General features: G+C 35.6%; 4 protein-coding genes across 7 annotated transcripts; 2 read left to right on the top strand and 2 right to left on the bottom strand.

Moving 5' to 3' along the window:
- The first annotated feature begins 30 nt into the window (after positions 1-30).
- On the top strand, positions 31-6,863 carry LOC118062148 (casein kinase 1-like protein 6). 2 transcript variants are annotated; one of them, XM_035075844.2, is made up of 14 exons: positions 31-628; positions 732-772; positions 1,557-1,626; positions 1,921-2,069; positions 2,153-2,248; positions 2,441-2,511; positions 3,736-3,797; positions 3,907-3,970; positions 4,108-4,192; positions 4,833-4,959; positions 5,044-5,117; positions 5,201-5,264; positions 5,569-5,678; positions 6,156-6,863. In XM_035075844.2, exons 1-14 carry the CDS (start codon positions 538-540, stop codon positions 6,420-6,422), a joined length of 1,371 nt encoding a protein of 456 aa, XP_034931735.1. In that variant the 5' UTR covers positions 31-537; the 3' UTR covers positions 6,423-6,863. The 2 variants fall into 2 exon arrangements, with proteins under 2 accessions (XP_034931735.1, XP_073265301.1); XM_073409200.1 differs by lacking the exon at positions 732-772 and having other exon boundaries at positions 33-628; positions 6,156-6,776.
- A 685-nt stretch (positions 6,864-7,548) lies between these two features.
- LOC118062149 (vacuolar protein sorting-associated protein 2 homolog 3) lies at positions 7,549-10,932 on the bottom strand. The gene is made up of 11 exons (XM_035075846.2): positions 10,755-10,932; positions 10,568-10,612; positions 9,828-9,862; positions 9,695-9,745; positions 9,271-9,375; positions 9,088-9,159; positions 8,778-8,849; positions 8,593-8,673; positions 8,232-8,267; positions 8,080-8,135; positions 7,549-7,824 (listed from the first exon to the last, which is right to left on the bottom strand). Exons 1-11 carry the CDS (start codon positions 10,786-10,788, stop codon positions 7,773-7,775), a joined length of 639 nt encoding a protein of 212 aa, XP_034931737.1. The 5' UTR covers positions 10,789-10,932; the 3' UTR covers positions 7,549-7,772.
- A 4,381-nt stretch (positions 10,933-15,313) lies between these two features.
- Positions 15,314-23,584, top strand: LOC118062140 (serine/threonine protein phosphatase 2A regulatory subunit B''alpha). 3 transcript variants are annotated; one of them, XR_004689712.2, is made up of 13 exons: positions 15,314-15,887; positions 16,500-16,742; positions 16,872-16,977; positions 17,183-17,282; positions 17,686-17,791; positions 17,920-18,010; positions 19,093-19,234; positions 19,634-19,781; positions 19,893-20,002; positions 21,715-21,871; positions 21,956-22,081; positions 22,239-22,467; positions 22,881-23,584. XR_004689712.2 is itself a non-coding variant. In XM_035075834.2 (13 exons), exons 1-12 carry the CDS (start codon positions 15,732-15,734, stop codon positions 22,377-22,379), a joined length of 1,626 nt encoding a protein of 541 aa, XP_034931725.1. In that variant the 5' UTR covers positions 15,315-15,731; the 3' UTR covers positions 22,380-22,417; positions 22,881-23,584. The 3 variants fall into 3 exon arrangements, 2 of the variants coding, with proteins under 2 accessions (XP_034931725.1, XP_034931726.1); XM_035075834.2 differs by having other exon boundaries at positions 15,315-15,887; positions 22,239-22,417; XM_035075835.2 differs by lacking the exon at positions 15,314-15,887 and having other exon boundaries at positions 16,643-16,770; positions 22,239-22,417.
- Positions 23,585-25,216: 1,632 nt separating this feature from the next.
- On the bottom strand, positions 25,217-27,035 carry LOC118062147 (large ribosomal subunit protein eL14y). The gene is made up of 5 exons (XM_035075843.2): positions 26,884-27,035; positions 26,665-26,766; positions 26,230-26,359; positions 26,031-26,143; positions 25,217-25,447 (listed from the first exon to the last, which is right to left on the bottom strand). The coding sequence occupies exons 1-5, from the start codon at positions 26,884-26,886 to the stop codon at positions 25,394-25,396; spliced, it is 402 nt and encodes a 133-aa protein (XP_034931734.1). The 5' UTR covers positions 26,887-27,035; the 3' UTR covers positions 25,217-25,393.
- Between the last annotated feature and the right edge of the window lie 15 nt (positions 27,036-27,050).

The following is a 27,050-nucleotide window of genomic DNA, read 5'->3' on the forward strand; positions in this document are numbered from 1 at the left end:
TAAAATAATAATAATTAAATAAATAACTCCAGGTAACCAATAAAACCTTATTTTTACATGCCTAAAAGTTCTATCCGTTCTTCGTCTTCTCCTTCCTCCTTCCTCGCATTTTCTCTCTCAGACATAAACCCAAACACGTCGCCGGATTTTCTCCAAAATTTTTCCTTTTCCTTTTGATAATCTCAAATCAAGTTTTCTCGATCTGCATCGTCCAATTTTGTTTTCAGTATATTTTGGATTTTCCATGTCAGGTCAATGTAGCTTGATTTGATCTTCCTTAAAAAAATAAAAATCTGGGTTTAAAATTTTCTTTTAATTAGTTGATTCTTTTTTGTTAACACAATCTAAGGATGTGATATGTTTTTTTTACTTGTTTTATGATTACTTGATTCTTCTCTCGATTTTGTTTAATTTTGAGTTTTCGTGTCAATCTGGTGAATCTGTGGGTGTTGGGTTTTGCGCATAGGAGAAAGGGAGAGCACAAATCCATCTAGGTAAATTTAGAAAGCCCAGAGCTTTCGAGGGCTTGAGGGAAGAATGGAAAAATCGAAGATTGACCATATGGTTGGTGGCAAGTTTAAGCTTGGGAGGAAGATTGGCAGTGGATCTTTTGGAGAACTCTTTCTGGGTATAGCGTTTTTTTAGCTGCTTTTTTTACCTTTTATGTTTTTTTTTGGGTCTAAAAGTTTGTGTTTTTTGTGGTGATTTGATTTGTTTTTCTTTTTGGTTAGGTGTAAATGTGCAAACTGGAGAGGAAGTTGCTGTTAAACTGGTATTTTCTAAAAGGATTATTCATTTATGTTTTGATGTTTTGGATTTTGAAGGAGAGGAGTGGTTTTTTTAGCTGCGTATTTATTATTCATCTAATTTTTTGGTAAAAAATTAGGGTTTTTTCTGCATGATTGTGTTATGATTTCTTGCAATGTATAACATGATGGATGGTGTTTGTAGGTTAGGTTTTGTGCTTGGTTTACTTTGCTGTAATCACGTTTATCAACCTGTATGATACTCCCCTTTTATTGCGCAGGAGTATTTGAGATGTCAAATTTTATTACTGAAGCAGCCATTGATTTAGATTTAGATTAGGGCTGTTTACTTCTACATGATTTAGAACTGTTGTAGATAGTGATGGAGCGCCACATGCATTTGGATAAAGAGAGTTGTCTATTTTGTTGATAAGACAGATTCATCGATCACAAGAAGTGCACAAAGCTAGACCCCTCTCATGTTTGTTGCAATAAGTGCACAGAGCTAGACCCCTCTCATGTTTGTTGCTTTTCAATGATGAAGCCTGCACTTATCTTAGTGAAGGAAAGTAGGAACACGGATCTGTATCTTTATTGAGCTTTTTATGATTAATTATCTGATCCTTATTCAAATGCCGTGCTGCGCAATACAAATTACGTTATTGTTAACTGCGTGATTGATGTGAAAACAAGTCTTGTATTCCTTTATTTTCCCTGTAAGAGTTTGTTTTGCACGAGAATATTTATTTGAGTACTTATTCTCTCCAATATTCCTTGCGATTCTTGACCCTTAATTATTCCAAATTTCAGGAATCTGTAAAGACCAAGCATCCACAGCTTCATTACGAGTCAAAGTTGTATATGCTTCTTCAAGGAGGGAGTACGTCTCTCTCTCACTCTCTCTCTTTCACACACACACACAACAACAACAAAAAAGCTCAGACATAAACAAGCAAATACAAATTTGTAATATCTGCTGCTGGGTGTTTTTTTTTTTTATACTTTTGGATTATGTTATTCTTTTTAAGATGCACCTTTTAGCTTTATGAATGCAACTTCATGTTAAGGCTGTGCCCCCAGTATTTGCTAGAAGTTTACTTCAGAGTACATGGAGGGGACATATTATAAGCATTGAGTTTCTTATAATAATTTAATTGTTTTTCCTTTAATGAAGCTGGAATTCCCCATCTCAAGTGGTTCGGAGTTGAGATTGATTACAACGTCATGGTCATTGACCTTCTTGGGCCAAGTTTGGAAGATTTATTCAACTACTGCAACAGGAAATTCACGTTGAAAACAGTGCTGATGCTTGCAGATCAACTAGTAAGTACATTTGATTGTTTTTTTGTTCATGAATATATCTTACACTGTAGATAAAATTTTCCTCTCATTTCCTGTCTCTTCAGATTAACAGAGTTGAATACATGCATTCAAGAGGTTTCCTTCACCGTGATATAAAGCCTGACAACTTTTTGATGGGCCTAGGCCGCAAAGCAAATCAGGTACTTATTCCTACATGGTTCTTGTTAGCCACCATAGTAAACTAGAGCATATGTTAACTTGTTTTTTTGCATTTTGTATTTATTGGTTATTATGTATATTATGTGAAGGAGATGGCATCATCCAATTGTTGTTATAGGTTCCAGCTTTTTTCTGTTTTTACATTTGCAATTTTTTGGGATCATGTAATACAGGTTTATGTCATTGATTTTGGTCTTGCAAAGAAGTATAGAGATCTTCAGACCCACAAGCACATTCCATACAGGTAAATTTTTCTTTTTTATGTTTGCCTCATGGTGCATGAAGTTCAGATTTATTGTAAATATTGAGATGATCTGTTGTGTTTTTCATTGGCTCGCGAGTCATCCATTTAGACACGACAGTTAACTTCTCATTACCTATGAATAGTGGCGACTAGAAGAGGTTGGAGACTATATTTAGCCATAAGATTCTGTTTCACTCCACCAGGCATGATTATCACTTCAATATGTGCTCATATTAGGAATAGAATGATGAACTCAGTAAATTTACCTCCTTTTCTATGCATTAAAATTCAAGGTTTATTTAGATTTATGCAAAGATAATGTCATACTCATGGCAGTGAGCCAGACTGAAAGTTAAGATTTAATGATTGGAAGAGGTTGGAGACTAGTTTTACCCGTGAGATTTTCTGTTTCATAAGAAAGCAGCAAACTCCACCAGGCATGATTATCACTGCAATATTTGCTCATATTAGGAATAGAATGATGAACTCAGCAAGTTTACCTCCTTTTCTATGCATTAAAACTCGAGCTTTATTTAGATTTATGCATAGGTAATGTCATGCTCATGGCAGTGAACCAGACTGAAAGTTAAGATTTGAGGAACTTAATGTTGAAGCGTGGTTTTATGGCACATACAACTTTGATCCAACTCCTTAGAGTCCCAAAGACAGTCACATATCTAATAATGAGAGTGTTATCTATTGGAAATAAAAACAACCCTATTTAAGTTATTTTTGGTCATGGCATGGACCTCGTGGCAGCTTTTGGATTTGATGATGAGTTAAGTGAATTGTTTTGTGTGTCTAATGTTCTTCCTTTTCCATTAACTATGGTTTTTAGTCATGGATAATCACATTTGTGTACTTGAAGATAAATTGTATTATATAAAATCTCGTACAGCTCGATCTAAGTTTATTTTCACTAAAACATCATTGATTCTTTTGCCACTAGATCTTTTCTGCTTCTTGCAAATTTGTTGCCCCAGTTTTTATGCAATCTCTCCCTGTTTAGAAATAGATAAATGCAATAATTTACAGAAAAAACAAAGTGACATGTAAAGAGCCTGCATACCTCTCTCATGTGTGTGATGATTATTCTACTTCTTGTGGTCACATCTCTCGTATTTGTTCATGCTTCTCTCTATCTATTTTTCCTAATTTGTATTGTTTACAGCAAGTGTAGGAAAATGATATCATTATGAAACTTACAAGGTTTTTCCATTGTAGGGAGAACAAGAACCTTACAGGCACAGCTCGCTATGCAAGTGTCAACACTCACCTTGGAGTTGGTAAGTCATCTTTTTTCTCATAATGATTTTCCAACTAACAGGTACTCACTATCTGATACTTAGATTTATTTATGCATTAGTGATGGAATTATTATTTCTCTACTTGCAGAACAAAGCAGACGGGATGATTTGGAATCCCTTGGTTACGTGCTTATGTATTTCTTAAGGGGCAGGTTGATTATATAGTAGCCAAGCACTTGAATTCATACTCTTTTTTTATCATTTATGTGTGGGAGAGTGAGTGGTATGTCCTCCTTGATGTTGAATAGTAATTTTTGCCTACTAATTTTATTCAATTTCTTTGCTTCAGTCTTCCATGGCAAGGATTAAAGGCTGGCACAAAGAAGCAAAAATATGATAAGATCAGCGAAAAGAAAGTTTCAACCCCTATTGAGGTAATTTGCCATGTATTCCTTATTATAATGGAGAACATCATTAATGCAGTTATTTTGCAAGGGACCCCATGAAGTATTTGGTTATGGCCTTGTTTGGGATTGTGTTCCCTCGAATTTTGAATTTTGTTTTTTGCTAAAAAAATTTTATGTTTTCAGATTGTTTTGATGTGCTGATATCAAAAATGATTTTTAAAAAATAAAAGAAAATATTATTTTGATGCATTTCTAAGTAAAAAACACTTTGAACCGCAACCGTTACCACAATCTCAAACAGGCTTATTAGGCTACTTCCAAAGTTTATATAGATGCAGTTAGTAGGCACAATCAAGCATGAACTATTAGTATTACTGCATGTGTTGGATCCAGACTAGGCTGGATGCTTCTTGTTAAGCATCAACTAGCACAGCCCAATATTCTTCATGTGAATAATAGTTTAATGTTTGCACCAAATGTGAATGTGTCATTTGTACTGTTTGTAAAGTTAGAGTATGTAATCACGGTGCGTGCACATTTTCTCACTGAATATGGTCTTGGGCACTAGATCATAGCCCAATTTTGAAAACTGCAGGGTAATTTTGGTCTCTGATATACATTTTATTCATGTTTCTACTCGGTGATGTAAATCCATATTGTGTAACAGATGCTTTGTAAGTCACACCCCTCTGAATTTGTATCATACTTCCACTACTGCCGGTCACTGCGATTTGAAGACAAACCAGACTATTCATATTTGAAGAGGCTGTTTCGTGACTTATTTATTCGAGAAGGTAAAATACTAGCAGTTGCTCTTGTCAAGTTATTTTGCTGGTATCTCTCTAATCTTTGAATTTTTGATGTTGCTGCTGCTGCAGGTTATCAGTTTGACTATGTTTTTGACTGGACTGTTTTGAAGTACCCTCAGATTGGTGCCAGCTCTAGAGGACGGGTGAGTGTTTTAACTTGTGGACATGAGTTTCAGAGGGGGAAAGGAGAGAATGTTATGCCTTAAAATTTTTGCCTCTTTTTCAGCATTCTAGTGGGAAACCTGGTCATGCCGGACCATCCGCAGAAAGACCAGCAGAAAGGGTCTCAGGTATGCTTTCTATACACAAAAATGGATTAGTTTTGGTGCCAGGTTTATTGAAACCCCAAGTTATGATTGTTCTTAGAATTTTACTGTCATACACATTTGGGATTGTGAATGCTAATCACTAGCTTGGATATGGGTTAGAACATGCCTTTACTTCAATTTAGACGGACTTGTACCTTATATAGACGCCTACAATGATTTTGACTTTTGTAACTTTATACTCCCCCCTGCTGGATAATTTCTTCTTAGGTTTGTTTTTCACAATTCCTTTGGTGGTTAATTCTTGTTTTGCAATACTTACATTCAGTTGGAAAAGAGATTCGGGAAAGATTCTCAGGTGCAGTTGAAGCATTTTCAACAAAAAGGGTCACTGGTTCTAGTCTACATGATACTTCCAGAAACAAGACCTTGGATAATGTAAGTCCCTACCTAAATACTTATAATTGCATTTTTCTGTTGGAACTTAAATGTTGTCACTCAGTCTTGTTGGATAAGGTAGCTTTATTCCCTTGGTGCCCAGGACTTTTCAGCATTTACTTTTATAGTTTTTTGCAAGCTACCTTTTGTCCTAGTTTGTATTGATTCAGGCTGGAGATCCTTTCTTCTCTTACAAACCCAAATATAGCAGAGTGTTGTCCATCAAGACAAGTTGTCTTTGTTTCTCTTCTTGTAGATTGCTTCGTGCTTCCAAATGTCTTTCATATTTTGAAGCATTTTGGGGTATGATTCTATAAGTTTTAAATTTTAGTATTGCAGTTGAGGCCCTTAATTTCCACTTCTGAACAAGAATAAAAGCAGCAGAAAATAAAGTCTTTTTTTCCAGTCATTTAGCTGTGCAGTAAGTTCCGTCGCTTGTATTTAAAATCCTTACCTAGACTGTCAATTCATTTTCAGCCACCTGAGCCAGAAAAAGGGCGCAGTTCTTCTCGATATGGAAGCACCTCAAGAAAAGCCATTATCTCAAATAGCAGGCCAAGTTCCTCTGGAGAACCTTCTGAAGGTCGCTCGGGCCGATTACTCTCTAGTGGTGGCCGTCTGACTTCGACTCAAAGAGTGCAACCAGGGTATGAGATCAAATCATCCCAGACCCGTGCCGCAGCTGCTAGAGGCACTCGTGAGGACACTTTCCGGAGCTTTGAGTTCCTCTCGCTCAGGAAGTGACAAGGAGTCGAGTAAGAAAATAATTTGCTCACATATCTAATAGATACATGATTTTTCATGTGAAGAAATCCTGGAATTTATAATCTCGCCTGGGGTATGGGAAATTATCAGAGATAATTACTGCAATGACAGACCAGTTCAGATCCTGATAAAACATTTCCAGTCTCGTTCCCCCTTTGTCCCTTAAAAAGTTTCTGACGGTTGCAACATGTTTTAGACGCATCCAAAAAGAAACAGATGCATCGGGACTGCCCTCTTACATGTGGAACTTGAGTTGTACTAATATTCTGTTTCATGACTCGTTTACTACTCTTTGTTTGTACCTTTGAAGGTCTCGCTCTCCATTTTCTGTCATCGAATGTGTTGGACACTACTTGTTTTACCTTGTAATGGCATGTTCAAATGTCTGCAAAGAAAACTGACGAATCTCGTTCGTTCTTCTCTTTTCTTTGCCCCGTCCTTGTATCATAAGGTCAATTTGCACCCTCTTTGGCATGCTATATCTCTCATTCCTTGCTAGTTTATTCATGTCATCCTAATGCAAACACAACTGTCATGCTATTTCTCCATCGGGGAAATACGAAACTCGTCGTTAGTTTAACCTCCTATGCTTCTCTCAGGTGACAGTAGCAGATGATATTTCGATAGCCCCACTGTGCCAACACAAGTTTAAATGATTTAAAATAGAACACTCTTTGCCCGTGAAAAAATTAAAATGGCCTTACCATCCCTCCCTCTCTGTCGTCCTCCATACCCTTTCTTCTCCAAAGCAGCTCATTCCAAAGCCATGGTCTTTTCTGCATAAGACCTCCTTGGCTCGTCAATTCTCCTGATTCAAACCACAATCCTCTTTTTTATGTGGAATTCAGCGACTACAACTGATTGGGTTTTTGTTTTGATGGCAAGCGTGTGGTTGCCATGAAGTGGGTGTATGTTCTCGCACAAGGATGGCATTTCAATTCGGAGTGGAGATGTTATAATTTTTTCATTTTTTGTAACATTGTGCACAAGACATTAATCCGGATCAACAAGGTGTCAAATTATCAGAACCTGCAAGCAAATGAATAAAATTGAGGGAAAACATGGGTTTGGAAAAGAAAAAAAGAAGAAGAAATGCCCTACAGAATACAGCCACAGGAAGAAATCAAATTATGGAATGTTAATATAACATTGTGCACAAGACATTAATCCAGCTCAACAAGGTGTCTCAAATTATCAGAACCTGCAAGCAAATGAGTAACATTGAGGGGAAACATGGGTTTGGAAAAGAAAAAAAAATGCCTACAGAATACAGCCCCGCGAAGAATCAAATTATGCGGGAAGCCTTCAAAATGCAGTAGGATGGTCATCTCAAGGGTTTCTCATGGCTGCCAAACGTTTCTCTAGCTCGTCAATGCCAGAACTGCAAAAAGGAAACAAATGATGAATAAACATAGAAAAAAAAAGGAATTTTCCTTTTCTTCTTTATTCAGTTATTTGGAAACTGTTTGATTCCATTAGTAATAAGAGAAAAGCTAAAGCCCATCATTCCCCAAGATCAGCGGTCCAATCATGCCCTTGTTCCAACAAGTGCACCTTGGTTTAAAAGCCATTGGTAGATTGGTTTCATGTGAATTTTTTCATTGTTTGATAAGGAAAATTCAGAGCAGAAAAATACCTGCTGGCATCCTCTCTATTCTTCCCTGTGATTTTACCCTTTGGTGCCGCTGACAACTGCCATATATAGTTCAGGACTTCAGGTTAGCATTATGAATAGGAAAATAATCACTGCAAACAACGTTTGTATAAAGAATTACAATTAACACCAACCTGTGAGGCAACATCAACACCAATTTCATCCAGCACCTGAAAGAAAAATCAAAAAGGAAAAAAGGTCATCGGTTCCTTGTTTTGAAATCCAGTAGATACTGAATGAATTCATAAAGAATGATTTCCTATTGGTGGGGAGGGGGGGCGTGTAGGGTTGTAAATTATTGGGCACCGTATAGGATCTTCTGCTCCTTAGCTTTCCAGTTATATAACCAGAAAAACAGACAATCAACACTTAATGACTTACAATAATCCAGACAACACAACAGTAAAGCAACTGCATGCAACCACGAGCATAACGAACTTCTAGACTCCCAGCTTATTTTAGAAGATCTTCATATTACATCAATGATTACAATACCTGATTCGTCAGCTCTTCAGTCTCCTCTTCAGCCTCATCGTTATCCAAAGCATCATCTATGGCATCCGACATCATTTCAGTCTGTATGGAAAAGTAAGAGTGATCAACACTAATGAGCGAAAAGAATTGACAATCATGAACTTCCTATCATGGTAGATTATTTAGAGCTAAAAGCATGATCTTACAGTCATATCCATTTGTGCTGACTGCTTCTGGAACTCTCTTATAACCTTCATTTGCTTTGCAGGCACCATTTGCTGCAATTAAATCATAACAGTCATCAGCATTGCCCCAAAACAAAGCAAACATATGAAATTTGAAGTTCTAATTTGTGTACTAATGAAATAAATATTGTTAAAAAAAAAACAGAACTCATGTACTGTTTTCATCAAGCTGCTTTCAAATTAAAGAGATCTTGCATCTCAAAATATGTGGATATTAATCTAACATTCAATCAATATTAACACTTACATATACTATAAATCCATGACTAACCTTATTCATAGCTTCCATTGCCTTACTGGCACCTTTTAAACCAACAGCAACTGAAGACTGAGCATGCATTGCCTGGCAAAGCAGATAACATTGTTAAGAGCACATTGTGCATGCACTACGAAGAGCAATCCTCGCCCATTCCCTCAGTACAGGAAAAAAAAAAGACATGGTTTTACATCATACCTGAGTATGAGTCGCTATGCCTCTCATTTGAGCTCGACTGCCTTGTAAGTTAGCTATTTGCTGCCTAAGCCTGATTAGCTGCCGGGCTAAAATTTTAGTTGCTGCCTGCAAAATGCATAGCCCGGAAAAAAAAAAAAATTGAAAAGAATTAATTAGGTCGCTGTTTGAGGGCAATCGTGCTCGTCAACAAGCTTCAAGACTTCAGAAAATTTGGGTAAAATGATCTCCATTGAATGCAAGGCACTAGATTGATTTTTAAATACTACTAGAACAACAAATCTACATCTGGCTCCTAAGTAGAAGAACAAAAAAGTTCAGCATTGTTATTGAAGGAATATAAATTTAATATTGTTTAGGAACAGTTATATAACACAGAAACTCAAGTCTTCTAGCAGTGAAGAAAATCCATATCAAAGCAACATACATCATTTCCAGTCTTAGCTGTCCGTTTTATCTCCGCAACAAGCTTCTTTTCCTAAAAAGATAACAAATATGTTAAGATCTAATCAAACAGAAAAGGTGTGAAAAGAGATCACCATTCAACAACATTTGATTACTTCTAGCTGCAATGCTCCGATTTCCCTCTCTATACCTGAATCAAGGTAAAAACAATAGCGTGAGATTCAAAGAAATTTCCAGCCTCATAATCTAGCAGGAAGTTAATCGTAAGATCTCTCCGTAATATATGTCTCGGAATCCAATGACATAAAGAACATAAAATGACAGTGCCAGCCGCACCCAAAAACCATTTAAGAGCTTTACAAAAACGTCTGTTTTCCAAACTTATTCTTTCATTTAATAGGTTTGATGCACATGTACAGTCCCGCAGAAGCTCTAGTCTATCTCTAATGGAGTATCCATATGAAAGGAAACTGTATCATTCCTTTTGCTTTGTTTTTTATTAGAGAAGATCAACTTCCCAAAGGAGGGCGTGCTCTAAGGTAGCTTGAATGGTATCTAAAACCATAATCCAATGCCATCCCATCAGGTTTCAACATCTAACAGGCCAACCCATTTCACTTTATAGTCGAAATTAATAATAAACGGCGGCGGCACTATTTTCTTAAATCTAAACACTCCAGCTGACAATTTTGCTAAGGGAAACACGACACGTTTGAGCTTCTTTTGTACTTGAAAGAAAAAAAGAAGAGAGAGAATTTGATCACGAATTAGCTTGAATATTAAGAGAGGAAAAAGCAACAAGAAAATAATTTGATCATCTTTGTATACAATCTGGCATGGTATTCGAATGCTGAGAGCCAAATTGGCTAAAAACAGATAAAGAGAAATGCAATACCTCTAGTAGCATGTTGCATTTCTCTCTTGCTATCTCGAAGAGCCTCTGCACAACCCAAAGAGATCGCTTGATTCATCAAAGAAAATCAACAAACTCGAGTGATTGCACAGATACAACAATAGACAAAGATAATCAAGCAAGCAGTCATTGAATCGATTTAACAGAGAGAGTTGGGGCATGATCGAACCTTTAGGGCTTGGTTTTTTGCTGAAGAGGTTCATTTTATTTTTCTTTTAGTTTTATTTGAGCTTGAAAAACAGGGGATTTTGATTTCTTAACAACGTTGTTGACGAGGAGAGGAGCTGCGATGGAAAGAGGTTCTGTTCTGTTTGGTTTGTCGAACTAGCAGAGAAAGCGCCTCGAAATTTTGCGGCTTTTTTTGTATATATATATTACTTAATTTCTATTTTACTAGTACTAAAAATACGGTAATGATGAGGGACCGGACTGTAAATATATAATTATATCTTCTCGGGGTTTTCTTTTTAATTTTGACTTTTCTTTATAATTAAGCGTTGACGGCAAAGTCTTCCATCCAGAGTTTGACACCTTCATTTCTCGTTTCTGCTTACCAGGGGGTGATAGTTTTAAAAATTATTTTTAATATTTTTTAATTGTTTTATTGTGTTGATTTTAAAAATAAAAATAATATATATAATATTTTTTTAATTAAAAATATTTTAAAAACCACTTACAACATACTATCAAACAAGCACTTTAGCTGAAAAATAAAATAATGCTATAATTATTATAGTAAAACATCATTTTTTTAATTTATGTACAATAAATTAAAATAAAGTATAAAAAAAATTAAAAAAACAAATTACAATAAAATAAAAAAATAAAAAAAAAATGGTATAGATAGGCCGAGTATAAAAAATAAAAAGGAAACAATATCTTTTCCAAAAAAAGAGTAAATAAAAAAAACATTAAATTCATGAATTTAATATATAGGTTATAATACTTTTTTAAAAAAAAAATAGTAGATATGCAGACTTCTCCAACATGTTTTTTTTACATGAAAAATTAAAAAGTTTCATTTGAAAAATATATGCAATCATCTAACTAGATAACTTAACAACCATTTATGTAAATAAAAAAAATATCAATAATAATAAATAAAAAACAAAACTGTAAATATGAGATATGTACTTGATCATGTTTACTAAGTTTTTTTATTTAAATAAATAAAAGATGAATCCACTATAAAAAACTTATGACTTAAACGATAAATACAAACAAAAGTAACTGAATAAACTCATACCATAAAAAATATTATAAAATGTCAAATACATCAAAAAATATAAAGAATAGACACTTAATGGTATGATGGAAACATATAAAAAATGATTAAAAAAAAGCCTCAGATGAACTCAGCAGCTAACCCGAGTGAACAAGTCAAGCACATAACCTGCAACATGAAATTTGGATGACCCCGAAAATAGCAAAGCGAAAAAAAATACCAGCATATTATTTTTTGAAAAAATAATCAAAGTTGATCCAGGCTAATCTTTCAAATCCATGATCTAAGTTATAAAACCAGGGTGATCCCATCAAAGACAATCTTTAAAAAAATAAAGAAGCAAAATTTTTAACCAAACAAATATTAAGGTATGAAATTGAGGGAAAAAGTTCAATAAAACAAAAATGCAAAACAAAACAAATAAAAATTAAAAGGATCAAGACTAAATTCAACATAAAACCAATTAAAATTAAATGTTAAGGGGAAATTCAAATGAAATCAAAAGTTAATAGATTGAATTGAAAAAAAAATTAATTAAAAATTAATAATTAAAATAACTGGCACCAAACTTGACATAAATATTAAATGAAAAGAAATGCTTAAAGGATGGAATAGAAGAAAAACAAATAAATCAATAAATAATTAAAAATAAAAAAAATAGCAATTAAAAGAATGATGATTAAATTTGATAAAAACTAACAAAATCAAACAATCGATAATGAAATCAAAAATAAAATCTAATTATAAACAATCAATGTAAATAAAACAATTACAATTAAAAAAAGAGTGACTGAATCAAAAGAAATTGAGGGTTAGTATAATTTTTTTGCATGGCCAGCATATAATCCAAGGAAGAAAATGAAGAAAAAAAGAAGAAGCTAATAGACACCAAATTAGGTCTCATTATTATAGACATGTCACCCTAAAAGGTACAGGACACCGAAACTCATCAATGATGTGACATTAGTTTGATTTTAATCATTGTCATCACTTACACATATCGTTTGAAGGTGACAAAACAACTAACACGTGTTAACAACTGTTTTTTATGTGCATGATATTGAAAATATCCAATGACTAAACAACAATAACAAAAAAAATCCCTATGAAATTATAACAATGTCCTTGAAAACAAGGCTAATAAATTTGAATGATAACAATAATGGAGTAGTTAAATTGTCCATAAAAAAAAAAACACAAAAATGTCTCTATTACTAGATAACAATAATAAACAAAGCACAATGAAATGATAATCAAGCTCGTGGAGCCAAGGCTAATAAATTTGCATAGCAAGAACACCTGTGTAATTTAATTACCACGTGGTCCCTGGATCAAATATTTTGATTGTTTATTCTATAATAACAATACAATAATTGCACTGTTATTAAAAAAAATAAAAGATGGATAGAAAATGAAAAATTGACTATATGCAAAATTATCCCGCCCCTTAAATAAAACTTGCAAAATTTAATAATGAAAGGTAAAAGAATAATTTCATATTATAATTCTAGGTACATTTTACTAAGAATGGAATACAGTGAGAACCTTGCAGTTTAGTATTTTACTCAATATCTTCTCGGGATTTTCTTTTTAATTTTGACTTTTCTTAAGAGTTGGAGCGTAGACGGCGAAATCTTCCATCCTAAATTTCACACCGTCAGTTCTCGTGTCCGAGAGAGGTTAACAAGGTGGGTGACCTTTGTGCTGTGTGTAGTGCTCCCTCCAAATGGGTTACACACACACACACACGTGTAATTCCTTTTCATGATTAGAAATTCAGGTTGAGATTTTTTTTTCTCGTGTAAACCATATGAATATTATGTTTAATTATTGGGTATGATTGTTAATTGTTATTATCGCATGGGCATGTTATATTCCAACTCCATTATTTTCTGAACTTATATTTATTTTATATTTTCAATTAGGAATATTAATCTAAATACTATATGGATCGATATAAATAAGAGAATTCTTTTCTTTTTATATATATAAATAGTTATTTTACTCAATTAATAATGAATATAATATAGATAGTATTAACCCGTGACCTAGGTATCGTATATTTTTTTTTAGTTTAACGTGGGTGTCCGGGTCAGCTTGCGCGCACCTCGATTAATCCCACGGGCCTTGAAGTTAACGACCATGTAAGCCTCCAGTGGCCATTATATAAGCAACCTAGGACTCGAACTTGAGACCACAGTGAGAGCAAATCTCTTGGTCCCAAGCTCTTACCACTGGACCACCACCTAGATGGTTAGGTATCGTATATTTTTGTTTGGACACCAGGTATTGCATATTTTCTTTATGTTTGATAATCTTTTGAAATTATCATTTTTTTTTTGTTGTTCTTGGAACATCTTAGCTCCAGCAAATCATCCTAATTTTGAAAACTCGATCCGCCGTGCCTCAAAAAATGTTCGAAATGGAATAGCTTCGAGAAATAAAACGAGTTAAAAAATCCCCTGACGGGAGTATTCTATTTGCATTAATTGTAAACAATGATTTCGAAATCCAATACACTAAAAATCACTCGCATCCATGGCTTTTAAAGCCATGACCGCACGGGACAGGATCTAATCAAGCATGGATTTATAGTTAAAAAGACGCACCACGGGCATCGTTGTCCATGTTCAGCTTATGGTATGCTCTGGCCAGGGATTCCTCGGCTCGTGTTTTGCTCTGGATAGAGATTTGGGTCCAGGCAACCTCTAGATCACATGTTCAACTGGAATAATCCAAAAATGTTGTTTTAATGGTCTTTTTAAATTGAAAAAAATAGAATATGAAACACTAAAATACTTTGTTTTGGATATAATATATAAAAAAGTTATTGAAATAGACCAGACTAATTTTATGATAATTTACCAAGCTAACCTAATTGTTGATTGACTCGCTGAATTATTCAAGTTTAACCAAGTTGATACTAAAACCATTAAAAAACCATAATTCAGACTGAAATTTAAATCAAAATATTATTAAATTGACATGTTAGGCTGGATCGAATTAAGATCTTGTTTGATATTATGGTTTAATTGTGTTTTTTAGTTTTTTAGTTTTAAATTAATTTTTATATATTTTTTAATTTTTTTAATATGGTGATGTTAAAAATAAATTTTAATAAATAAATAAAAATGTTATTTTAATATATTATTAAACAAAAAAAATATTTTAAAAAATACCTTCTGCCATGCTCCGAGAGAGACGTTTAATATCGATGATTGGCAACTAGGATGTCCGATACTAGAGGACCCTTTTCGAGGAAAAAAAACTTTGTCGGTAATAACAGACAATATATTTCATTTTCGTTTTAACGAATTTTATCACACCTTGATATAAAATTAAAAAGAAAATATATTGTCGCAATATCAAAGAAGAAAACCAACCCCTTGAAAAAGAAAACAAGAAAAAGAAAAGGCTTATCCACTCATTTATACGACGTCGTCTGTCCTTTACGAGAAGTATAAAAACAAATTTTATTAGAACAAAAAAGAAGAGCGTTCAGGTGAAGCCGTGCTATATAGCGAGCCGTATAACATAAAAACATACGTATAAAATTCGTACAAATCAGGCAGGCACCCTACGTCGCTGAGAGAACAGCCCCAAGAGCCTCTTTGTCTCCTGTCACTGTACCTCTCCTGGGCGGTTTCTGTAACCAAAAAGCGCTTCTTTTTCGAAAACTCCCCTCTCTCGCTCTCGCATATCCCTCCCTCCCTCCCTCCCTCCCTCAATTTCACGCGCTCTCTCCATTTCTGCACAGCGAACTAAACTACATCGCCCTTCCTCGATCGTCCCGCTTCTCGAGCTACTCCAATCATCCATCTCCGATCGAACTTCACCCTCGATCTTCCACTTCTGTGAAACAAGTCAGGGATTCGAGGATTTTTGTTTTTGAGGAATTAGGGTTTTGTTGAGAAAGAAGCCATGGATATTGATAGAGTAGCAGGAGAAGAAGTTTGTTGTTTGGACACAGAACAGCTGCAGCTACCAGAAGTTTCTTCTTTTGTGCTTAAAGAAAACCCTCAACTTCCCGAGGTCTTGTTCTCTCAGTGGCTTTCGCTTTCTGACACCACCCGATTGGTACTACTACTTTTATTTTATTTTTCTTTCTATAATTACCACTACAATTTGGCAATTGAATTGTATTAAGTTGTAACTTGTAATCACAAATTGATGTTGATAGCATAGATTAGGAGTGTATATGGTGTGAAATCGGTTTGAGATTAATTGATGATGAGGCCATGGTTTTTTTAGCTCGAGAACTGGATTTTTTTAATGTTATTATGGCACAATTTAACAGTATTATATAGTTTTTCCTGTTCTTTCTGATAACGGCATCCATCCTTACCCATAGGTAGAAAGAAGGGCACCATGTCCCCTCTTTCTCCATCATTATGTAGGAGCCCGCTGTGTCCTATCTCTATCAGAGATATCCAGCCTTGAAGCTGGGACACCTTATGGCGGAATTGGGTGGTTACCAATTTTCTTTTTAGGTAGCATTTTTTCATTATGAAGAAGTATAAATTGGGTTGTCAGCCAAAACAGTAAGAAATATTCTCTAGCTATCATGGAATCTGATTTATGACGATTCATTTTTGGTCGTTGGTTTTTCTTTCCCACAACCTGCTTCTAGATCAAAGTATGGAATTTGTTTTATCTGATTTTTGTTTAAATCTTTTGAATTGAGTGCAGGTGAAAACTTTAATTGATGATGCAAAAGCTGGCAATCCCATTAACATCCCTGGCATCTCTGCTAATGTGAGTGTTGGTGGGGTCAATTCATTGCCTTCCATGTTTCCTGCTGGCAGTGCACCTCCGATTTCACCAAGAAGTTCATCTGGTTCTCCACGCACGTCTAAGCAGAAAACCAGTCCCTCGTCTTTACGTTCTCCATTAAAATTAGTTAGGGAATCAGAATGGGAAGTCATACCTCAGGTCTCATTTACTTCTGTCAGCTTTTTTTGTAAGATACTGTCATAATTGAGGTTCACTTGTTAAATTGGTATTTCTCATCTTCTTGTGGATGCTCAAGGCTGAAGCATTTATGTATACATATGTTTGCAGTTTTATTTTCGAAATGGTCCTCCAGCAGCAAGTGCACTCAAAGAACAATGTCTTTCTAGAATTAATCATCTTTTCAACAATGATCTGGATGGATTGCTCATTGATGGTCAGAACCGTAACCAATTCATAATTCGCTCTTTTACTCTAAGCACAATCTTTTTCTTACATCTTATGTGGGGGAAGAAGCCCTTCATTTTATGGCTTCTAGGTTCTTTTTTTGTCTTCCCATCCCTTGTTGTGACAAGACAGGGAAAGAAAAGAAGATACACAGAAACTTCAAAGCAGTTAATGTTTATTCTTTTGTTGTGCAGAATTTAAACCTGTTACAAAGATAGTTTGCAAGTTACCATCCTTCTTTTCCGATGTGCTTTTTAGAAAGATTGATGTTGACTGCACCGGGATGGTGACCAGGTAGGCACTTTTTCTCGGTTCCTAAATATTTTATTTTGATCAAACGAAAGTGCAAGCTTTTGGAATCTGGCCTCCAGACTTATCTCCTTGCAGAACTCGTTTGCTTTTTTTATATTTATTTATTTTTTATTTTTAAATTTTTTTTTTATCATTTTGCATTTCTCAAACACATTATTTCTTCCTTACCTTGTCTGAAAGCATTTTCTGCCCATTTTATGTCACAAGCGGAAATTTGGCTTCCACCTGATCTTAATAGATGCCATGGTTGCTGTATTCTGAGAGGGATTAATTATTTGTTTTCTCAATAGTAATCCACCCCGTCCTTTCATGTTGATTGATGCTGGGTGCATCTACTTTTGAATATATATCTTGTCGGGTTCTTAGTCATGTTGTTTGTTTGTAGGGATGCATTTGTTAAATACTGGGTGAATAGCAACATGCTTACGCTGGACACAGCAACTCAAGTATTCAATATTCTAAAACAGCCAGACTGCAGATACCTCTCTCAGGTTTGTCACGTGATCCCATTATCTCATGTGCATTTGCTGGGCTTGTTGAATTTTGCTTCCTGGTAGCTTCTGTATTCAGACAACCCATTTTATTGGACTAATTATCATTTTCTACTTGACCATATCAGTCTGATTTCAAACCTATTCTCCGAGAACTTCTGGCAACTCATTCCGGGTTGGAATTCTTACAGAACACTCCTGAATTTCAAGAAAGATACGGTATGCACTTCATTAATTAGCTTGTTATTTTAGCTTTTCAGTTAATTATCAACAACATTTATTGTTTAGGTACTGCTTAATTGTTGAAAATGAAGCTCTGCCCTGCCCATGATCTTAGTGGCTCCTCATGCTGCATGCAATTGTTTACTAAAGCAATTCATGAGGGAAAATGGCCATTTTGGAATTCGCCATATCTTTGGTATCCAATGGCCATATCCTAATCAAAGGTTTTAGTCAATCCAAAAAGCACAGCAAGTGTTATTGACTATAACCATTGCAGTTATCAAAAGGGCAAAGGAAAAGTTTGCTGTTTTACCTACGGAAGTAGCTTTTGTTGCATGTTATTCTAGTTTGTTTTTATGGTTTTTAATTTAAAAGAATGCTGGACCATTAAGATGTGGAACATAAATGGTTCTTGAACTTAAGGAACACAAAATCAAATAATATCATAGAAATACAAATAAAAAGAATTACAAACTAGTATCCCTAACACACAATTTACCATACTGGATTTTTATTTTATATTAACAAGGGATTTAGTTGGTGAGATTTAGGTGGTGTGTGTGTATATATATGTGTGTGTGTGTGTGTGTGTGTGTGTGTTACGATACTGGATTTTTAGTTTATATTAACGAGGGATTTAGTTGGTGAGATTTAGGTGGTGTGTGTATATATGTGTGTGTGTGTTACGATACTGGATTTTTAGTTTATATTAATGAGGGATTTAGTTGGTGAGATTTAGGTGTTGTATGTATATAAATATGTGTGTGTGTGTGTGTGTGTGTGCGTGTGTTACGATACTGGATTTTTATTTTATATTAACGAGGGATTTAGTTGGTGAGATTTAGGTGGTGTATGTATATATATGCGCGCTTGATCAACTGAGATAGAAATTAGTCAATACCAATAAGTTATTCTTGAATAAGAAAAGGCTGCACTAACTGGTCATTTCATCATTTAGGCTTCTTGTGGATGCATTTTACATACTCTCTTGTCATTATAATGTTTGTTCTCAAATTAATTAAGTTTTCCATTTTTGCAACTAATATTAACCAATATGAACTCTTGTTGTAATGGCCCAGCTGAAACTGTCATATACAGAATATTTTACTACATCAATAGATCAGGAAATGGCCGTCTTACACTCAGGGAGCTGAAGCGTGGAAATCTTATTGCTGCAATGCAACATGCAGATGAAGAAGAAGACATTAACAAAGTTATAAGGTTGGGGTGCCAGCAAACTCTTTAAATGATTTAAAAAGAAAAAAAATGGTAGGAATACCTAGAAAATGGACTGTAATTTTTCTTTCTTCAATTTAATTAAACAGCTAGACTATAATATCCTTACTAGTGCATGTATTCGAGTTAATGAACTTCAATTTATAGGCTTAAAAATAATCGGATAACCATTTGATCTAATGACTCAACTTGCAAAGTCACCAAATAGCATTCTTCTGCTGTAATCTACCTGAAGATTCTGTCACTATAATTTAAATCAAGGTGTTTGACTCTTCTTGGTTGATACAGTGATAATATGGAAAGACTTGCATATGACATTTAACTTATTTGATTCTATTAATTACTACCAATGTGAGTATAACCATGTGCTGCCCTTTGTTTTAGGTACTTCTCGTATGAACATTTCTATGTAATATATTGTAAGTTTTGGGAGCTGGATACAGACCATGATTTCTTTATCGACAAAGAGAATCTCATCAGATATGGTAATCACGCCCTTACCTACAGGATTCTTGATAGAATATTTTCACAGGTTGGTTGGTTCTCCAAAGCTTGATACAAATTAATTTTGACTTGTAAGTATCAGAGACATTTTTCCTAAACAAAGTGCGAACATTGTGTTTGTGCTTTACTTTTGTTTTAGGTGCCAAGGAAGTTTAAAAGCAATGTTGAAGGGAAAATGTGTTATGAAGATTTTGTTTATTTCATGCTCTCTGAGGAAGACAAATCATCTCAGCCCAGTCTTGAATACTGGTATTATTTACTTTCCTTGCTCAAACTCTTACCTTTCCTTTTGTCATTGGGAATATTTTGAATTACAAATGGAATATGAAGCTCTTGCATAACTGACAACAAGGTGGACTTGCTTGTGATAATTGTTTTAGCCTGTTCAGGCTAAAATGGATACGTAAACGAAAGAAAGAAAGTTGAGGGGCTATTTTGCTAGGATAGAAATAACGTGGAAACTACATTTTTGGACAGACTATTTATGATGCATTGATGAATGCTTGGAAGTCGGTAATAAAAAGTTGGGATCTAGTTAGCGATTTCACTTGATCTATTTGATGGAAATTCTCAATATAAGTGATCTCCATAGTTTGAGTAACTGATCTTCCAGCTAAATTTCTCTGTTCCATTCTTGGGGTGTAGCCTTATCCTTTGAGCACAATAATAATTTGGATAAATGATGATGTATATTGACTATAGACATTTCTGTCCTGGGATGTACTGGAACGCAGCCGGATTCATGGCATTCTTTTCTGTCCCAAGGGGAAATTTCTCTCCCCAAAAACGTATCAGAAGCATGTCCACTGACCTAGAAGGTACTCGGTTCTCCATAGTTTGAGTAACTGATCTTCCAGCTAAATTTCTCTGTTCATTGGTTGGGGTGTAGCCTTATCCTTTCAGCACAATAATAATTTGTATTAATGATGAGCTGCATATTGACTATAGACATTTCTGTCCTGGAATGTACCGGTGCCCGTGTGCTTAATATTGAAAAAGTAGGTGCTTGTAAAAGGATGGTATGAATGGCACTGGGAGCAAATGTTCATCAACATTTGACACAATTCTGAAATATTGTAACCTTTGTTCACTTAGGTGATGTGTAAATGTCATGTTTTTTTTATCCTGCTATAACTCTTGAATAGCTTGAGTTTCCCGATATCAGTTCCTATCCCAACTAATTCAACAATCAACCAATTCTTTAGAAATCTAATTTAACTAAGTCAACTTATTAAGTCAGCAAGAAAATCAGATGCTCTCCTGATGGCCAAAACATTTATCTAAACACATTTTCTATCTAAAATGAAAGAATGCTCACCTGCTCTTGTATATAGTCTCCCACCCTATTTTCTTGTCAAACCTCTCCTCTTGGTTCTTAAACAAAGGAAATTGGGAGTGTAGGTTTTGTTCCATTTCCATTCTAATCATTGAATTAGGTATGAGTAGGATTCTGGTTCCTCAAAGAGGAAGAACAGCCCTGTTCCCTCATTTGTTTTAGACCTGAAGGTGGGACAAAAAAGCACTTTTTCCAGGGTAACAATGCTGACCTTAAACAGTGATGTAAAGCTCCTTGTTTTCACTGTGAACAAAGTGGACCAAGCCAAAACTAAGTGTGTATCTCCTTCACTCTCCTAAATGTGTGATGATTTTAAAAGCTTCCTCTGTTCAAAATCTTGTACCAAAGCCTAACATGTAACCCCTGCTTTCTGATGCTGTGTCTGTGGAAGCCATCTATGCTTCTATGTACTGTGCCCTCTTATCTTAGAAAGTTGTATTTACAGGTCCATGGAAGTCATTTATCTTACAGCTCCTCCACTCTTGTTAATGCTCAAGTGGTTTTAAACACATACCATATTCAAATCGTGTTAGGGTCTAACTCATTTTCTGATTCTCTGTGTCTATGGAAGTCCTCGATGTTTGTGTCAGCTGTCCTCTCTTATCTTATTAAGTTGTATTCACAGGTTCAGGTGCTTAGATTTAGATGGGAATGGTGTGTTGACACCCAATGAATTGCAATACTTCTATGAGGAGCAGCTGCACCGTATGGAATGCATGGCCCAGGAACCTGTGCTATTTGAGGATATCTTGTGTCAAATAGTTGACATGATTGCACCAGAGGTGAAAAACTTGGTTCTTTCCAATACACTGGAATCCTCTTCTTTTTGTGTTAGCTCTCATTTGCAGAGACACTTTTTGTTGCAGAGGGAAGGTTACATCACACTGCGTGATTTGAAAGGATGCAAACTTTCAGGAAATGTTTTCAATATTCTTTTCAACCTCAATAAGTTTGTAGCCTTTGAAAGCCGTGATCCCTTTCTTATTCGCCAGGTACATTCAGCATTTTAATATTGCGTTCCTGCTTTTTAGCTTTTATATTGTAATAACATATCTGGATGCTCAGGGGTCCAATGGTGTTGGGTTTCATAATTATAATTATATCTTCAGGGATCATAACTGCCTGATTTGCATTTTTTGGTGTGGGCAGGAGCGCGAGGAACCAACTTTAACAGAGTGGGATCGCTTTGCACATAGAGAGTACATCAGGCTTTCAATGGAAGAGGATGTTGAAGATGTCTCAAATGGGAGTGCAGAAGTTTGGGATGAATCATTTGAGGCTCCCTTTTAGGTTAATGAGTTGAGGTTTATTTAGATGTCTAGAATGAGGTAGACTTCCCTGAGAAGAAAGATCAAAATTTTGCATCACCTTTATTTCAGTTGAGTTTTATACTTTGTTTTAACTTCTTTCATTTTCAAAATTCCCAAAACATTTTGTGGTTCTTACTTTTCAGTAAGAATTTAAAACCTCTATAATGTTACAGGAAAATTGTTAAAATGTGTGGAGGCTCCCTGACTTCTTTTGAGGGAAGGAAACAGAAAAAGGAATTTGCTGCATTTTTTCATTTGTGGAACTGTTTATTTTTAATTGTTAATCTACCACTACACACATACCTCAGACGTTTATTACTTCTGCCAAAAAACATCTTTTCTTTCTATTAATTTGGTTTTGAATGACGTTTATAGATATGTATAATTTTTGGATTCAACAAATATTCCGACATTCCCTTTTCCTGTTTTTAGATTATTTGTATGTTAAATTCAATTTTTCTAGTCCCTCGTGTCTTTGCAGTTACCCACAATATCTCTTTGCTGCTCCTTTGGATATGGAATGAAGATTTGGTACTTGGACATTCTCCTCGGTGGAACTTGTCAAATCTGCACTGTTGGTAATACATTTCAAGCTTGGTCATTACTTTGGCTTGCTCCAGTAGGCAACATGGCTGCGTTTGTGCGATAACATTCATATGCTCTCTAGAGTTCCACAGTGATTTCCAGGATGCCAGATGCTTTATTGGGAGGGAGAGATGGCTGTCATCTGGTGATTATTCATCACCCAGGTAACAAAAGTTCATATAATTGTTGTTGGGTGGCAATTTTGCTTCCAGGAAAGCAGCTCCATTTCTGGATGATATTTCTCGAGCTTCTGCTCTTTATGGGAAAGGTGGCTGGTATGCTTATCCTTTAAGCTTGTAACGACATATATTTGTGGATCAATGCTCTCCTCGGTTCATTCCTGCACCCTGACCTCTCTCTCTCTCTCTCTGTGTTACTGTTTATATGTTCTTTTATTGGATTTTATGAGGAGGGACAAAATTTCGTGGGGAGAAATTGGGTTGTTAATCATGTTGTCGTGGCAGTTTTTTGGTGGGAGCTGTGCAAAGACAAGCTCTCTTCCGTCATATGTAGCGCACTGAAACAAAGAGCACACACGTCCATTACTGTTCTCTGTCAGCAAAATTTGTTTTGCAATGTCAAGTAGTAACTTTATAACTAGCTGCCTAAATTGTTGATCTTGTGTCGGTACCAAAGGCTGAACCCTGGTTGAGTGGTTAGAGTTCTTAATTACAACTTGCAACTCTAAACCACATGGCCAAAGAACTTGGTTCTTTTTAATTGTTGATCTTGTGATGTTTTGAGAATCTGGCAATCATTAAAATTTCCTTTTGTAAAGTACCTTCGGTTGTCTTTCCAGATCTTTAATGAACTAGAGTGGGCCTTTTCGGCTCCAAACAGGAGAAAACTCAACTGTTTTGGATATAATTAGTGTTAAGGTTTTAATAACGTTAATAAGCCTTGCTTCCTGGTACCTAGTGCAACGATTTCCATGAACAATACAATGCCACCAGCGGCGCTCACCGAAATGATCTTGGACTGTGCTAGCACGATATGGCCGCTGGGCCTTGCAACCGGCAACCGGCAACCGGCAACTGTCATTGAAATGGGCAGTATGAGCTCCGGGGCAATCTGAGAAAGGTATTCTCACCAGAAGTTAGTGTTAATTGCTTTATAGGAAGTGGGGATCCAATTTTACGATTTTTCTCTCATGTCATTCAAACCAATTCGAGCAGCGAACGAAAATAACTTGAAATGAAATGTCAAATTGTAGGCTTCGAGTGAACAAATACTGTTCCATTGAAATTTAGTGTCTGAAAAACAGGGATGGCAGTGTTAATTTTCTAAACAGTCCATGTTAACCAGCACCGTGTAGTCTGTGGGTGGCCGCAACCACCCAAGGTTAGAGGCCAGCCGGCTTAAAAATTGTTAGTGTGCTATATCTAGGATTCAAGGCACCCAGTTTCTCTTTCGATCATTCATTTGAAGATCTCAGTTTTTTAGAATTCAAAGAAGAAGAAAACAAAAGAACTAATATATCATCAGACACTGAAGAGTTGCGCAGACGACTAGTCGTCAAAAAACAATAATATGACTTTTGGAGTCCAGCCAGAGGACTAGTCGTCAAGAACAATAAGAATTTTGGAGTCCTGTCAGCGTTTTACTCAAGTAAGCTCAAGAGAGTCAGGAAAAGAGCATTTTGATTTTTTTTTTTGTCGTCAGCACGGCAGCCAAAGAGGGAGGGTCTCTTCCTGTCACTCTCACGAACGTGCAATACATCCCCTGTTCATAATCATCCCTCTCTACATACATTAATTCTTCATCCTCTCCATCTGCTTGCTGGTAAGAGATTCTCTTACAGATTTCTCTGATTTATTATCTATCTCCATTCTACTTGTCCTTTACATTTGTTGGCATTTCAAGTATTTAGTGATCTGCTTTTTATTTTTTATTTTTGAGGTTTTTCTTTGAAGAGCCAGAGTCAGGTTCATATATTACACTTATTTTAGCCCCCTTTTTTGGAGAGAGATTCTTAAAGAAAAGCAACTGCTTGTTAGTGCATTTTTTAAATCATTTGAGTGAAAAATACAGCAACTCTAAAAATGCCGGCATCATCTGATGTAGTCTTTTTATCCTGTCTCCTTTTCCACACTACATCCTGATAAGAGAAGAGACATGCCTTCTCGCTACCCAATTTACGAGAAAGAATAACTCTGATCTATCCTCATTGTCCAAAGGAAAGGGCCAAAAGAACTATAATATAAACAACTCATAACCAGGAAAAATGGACTGTAAATGAGCAAGTCTAGAAATATCATTAATGTTTCCTCGTAACAAGATCCATAATAATTGGTTTCCGCCACTAACTATGAAAATAATCAAAAGCCAAAATAAAAATACATAAAACGGTAAAACTGGAGCAAATTTTGGAACTTTTAAGCTAATGAAAAGCTCAGAAGTGAACAAATCTTAGGCTGTCTCCTTTTTGAGTTTTGCAAGCTCCTGCCTGACAATTCCTGCCTTCTGCAGAATGTGCAATTATAGCATGTGTCAAGTTGGTGTATATATTTGAGTAAAATGGTTCATCGAAACAAATGCAATACCAATTTAAATTGATAAGACTTCCTGACAAGCATTCATGACATCTATGAACAAGCATCACTTTCATTCGTATGTTCTACGGGCTGACCACTAACAAAAGATAGGCTACCATGAACATGGAATATAAAAGGCAATGCAGGTTCAAGTCTAGTCCTTTTAGACTGCAATGGTCAGATGTGCTTAATTTATCAGGTAAATTCAATTACATACTCCCCCCAATTCATAGCTGGAAGTTAATACTTCAGCATAGCCTAAAAAGATGGGGTCAGATTCTGCTAAGGCTCCAAAGTCCTAATGGGCAACTGATACCAGAAAGACGCCATATGGCACAAATTTGAACATAAACATGGGGAGAATTCAACATCTGAGGCAGATGTGTTTAACCATAAATGACAATACTCTATTCTAAGATATTTAAGCCAACATTAACCAGCATGCTGGTTTTAGAAAATCAAGGGCATACAATAATGACTATTATAAAAGACAAGATTGGAGAATTGCAAACCTTGATCTTTGCCAACATGAGCTTGAACCTATCAAAATCATTAAGTGACGCCCTTCTCTTCTGCACAGTGAGTCTCCTGCCCCATGAACTGTTCTCCCACTTGTTCTTCACATCTACCATCATGGAATAACAGTTTGAATTCAGTGGGGAGAAAGAAAATTCAATAAGAAAACAAGTATAAATAGAGTCAGAAACCAACCAGCCTTCTCCATGGCTTCAATTAGTGCCTTCTTCTTGGGAACCCTGTTGATCTCAATCTTGATATCAGTGAGTGAAAGCCTCTTGAAGTTCATTTGACTCCTAACCATATCTGGAGCATCTACCAGAGCCTTTAGCAACATCAAAAACAAAATTCACCCTTTCATTAACTAACATAACTGGATCTTGTCAATGAAACCACTTATTAAATGCAAATAAATGCTAAGTAATTACTTTCAGAAAACCCAAATAACCAAACCCAATATCAAATCCACTTAATTATATGAGCATTACACGTATGCACTAACTTATAACCTAAAAAGTATTCAAAACATCCTTAGTCCACTGAGCTACAATAATCTGAAGCTTGACAAGTGTTGGAAACAATTAGCTTTATCTACGAACATTCGAGGCAAACGTAGAGAAGAAAACGCACCCTGTTTTGATCGATGACATCGACTATAACAACGAGCTTGCCGTAATCCTTGCCGTAGTTGACAAGAGCCACTCTCCCAATCTCCACGTACCTCTTGAACGGCTACACAAATAAATAAACAAACACAAAAAAAACAGGGAAAGTGTAAGAAAAATGGATAAAGTAATAGAGCTATGGATTTTCTCGGAAGCCAAACAGAGAAGATAGAGAAATTCTCACCATTTTTGGCGGATCTGCTAAGAATCGACAGAGAGAGAGGCGACCGCTGAGGTGAAAGAGAGGGGTGACCAGCGAGGTAATGTATATTAGTAGTAATGCTGCTACTAGGGTTTTTCGTTTTGGATGTGATACGCTCGAGTGTATTAAAATTGTAGACGTGGCTTCTC

This window comes from Populus alba, chromosome 5 (genome assembly GCF_005239225.2).
Source record: "Populus alba chromosome 5, ASM523922v2, whole genome shotgun sequence".
NCBI lineage: Eukaryota > Viridiplantae > Streptophyta > Magnoliopsida > Malpighiales > Salicaceae > Populus > Populus alba.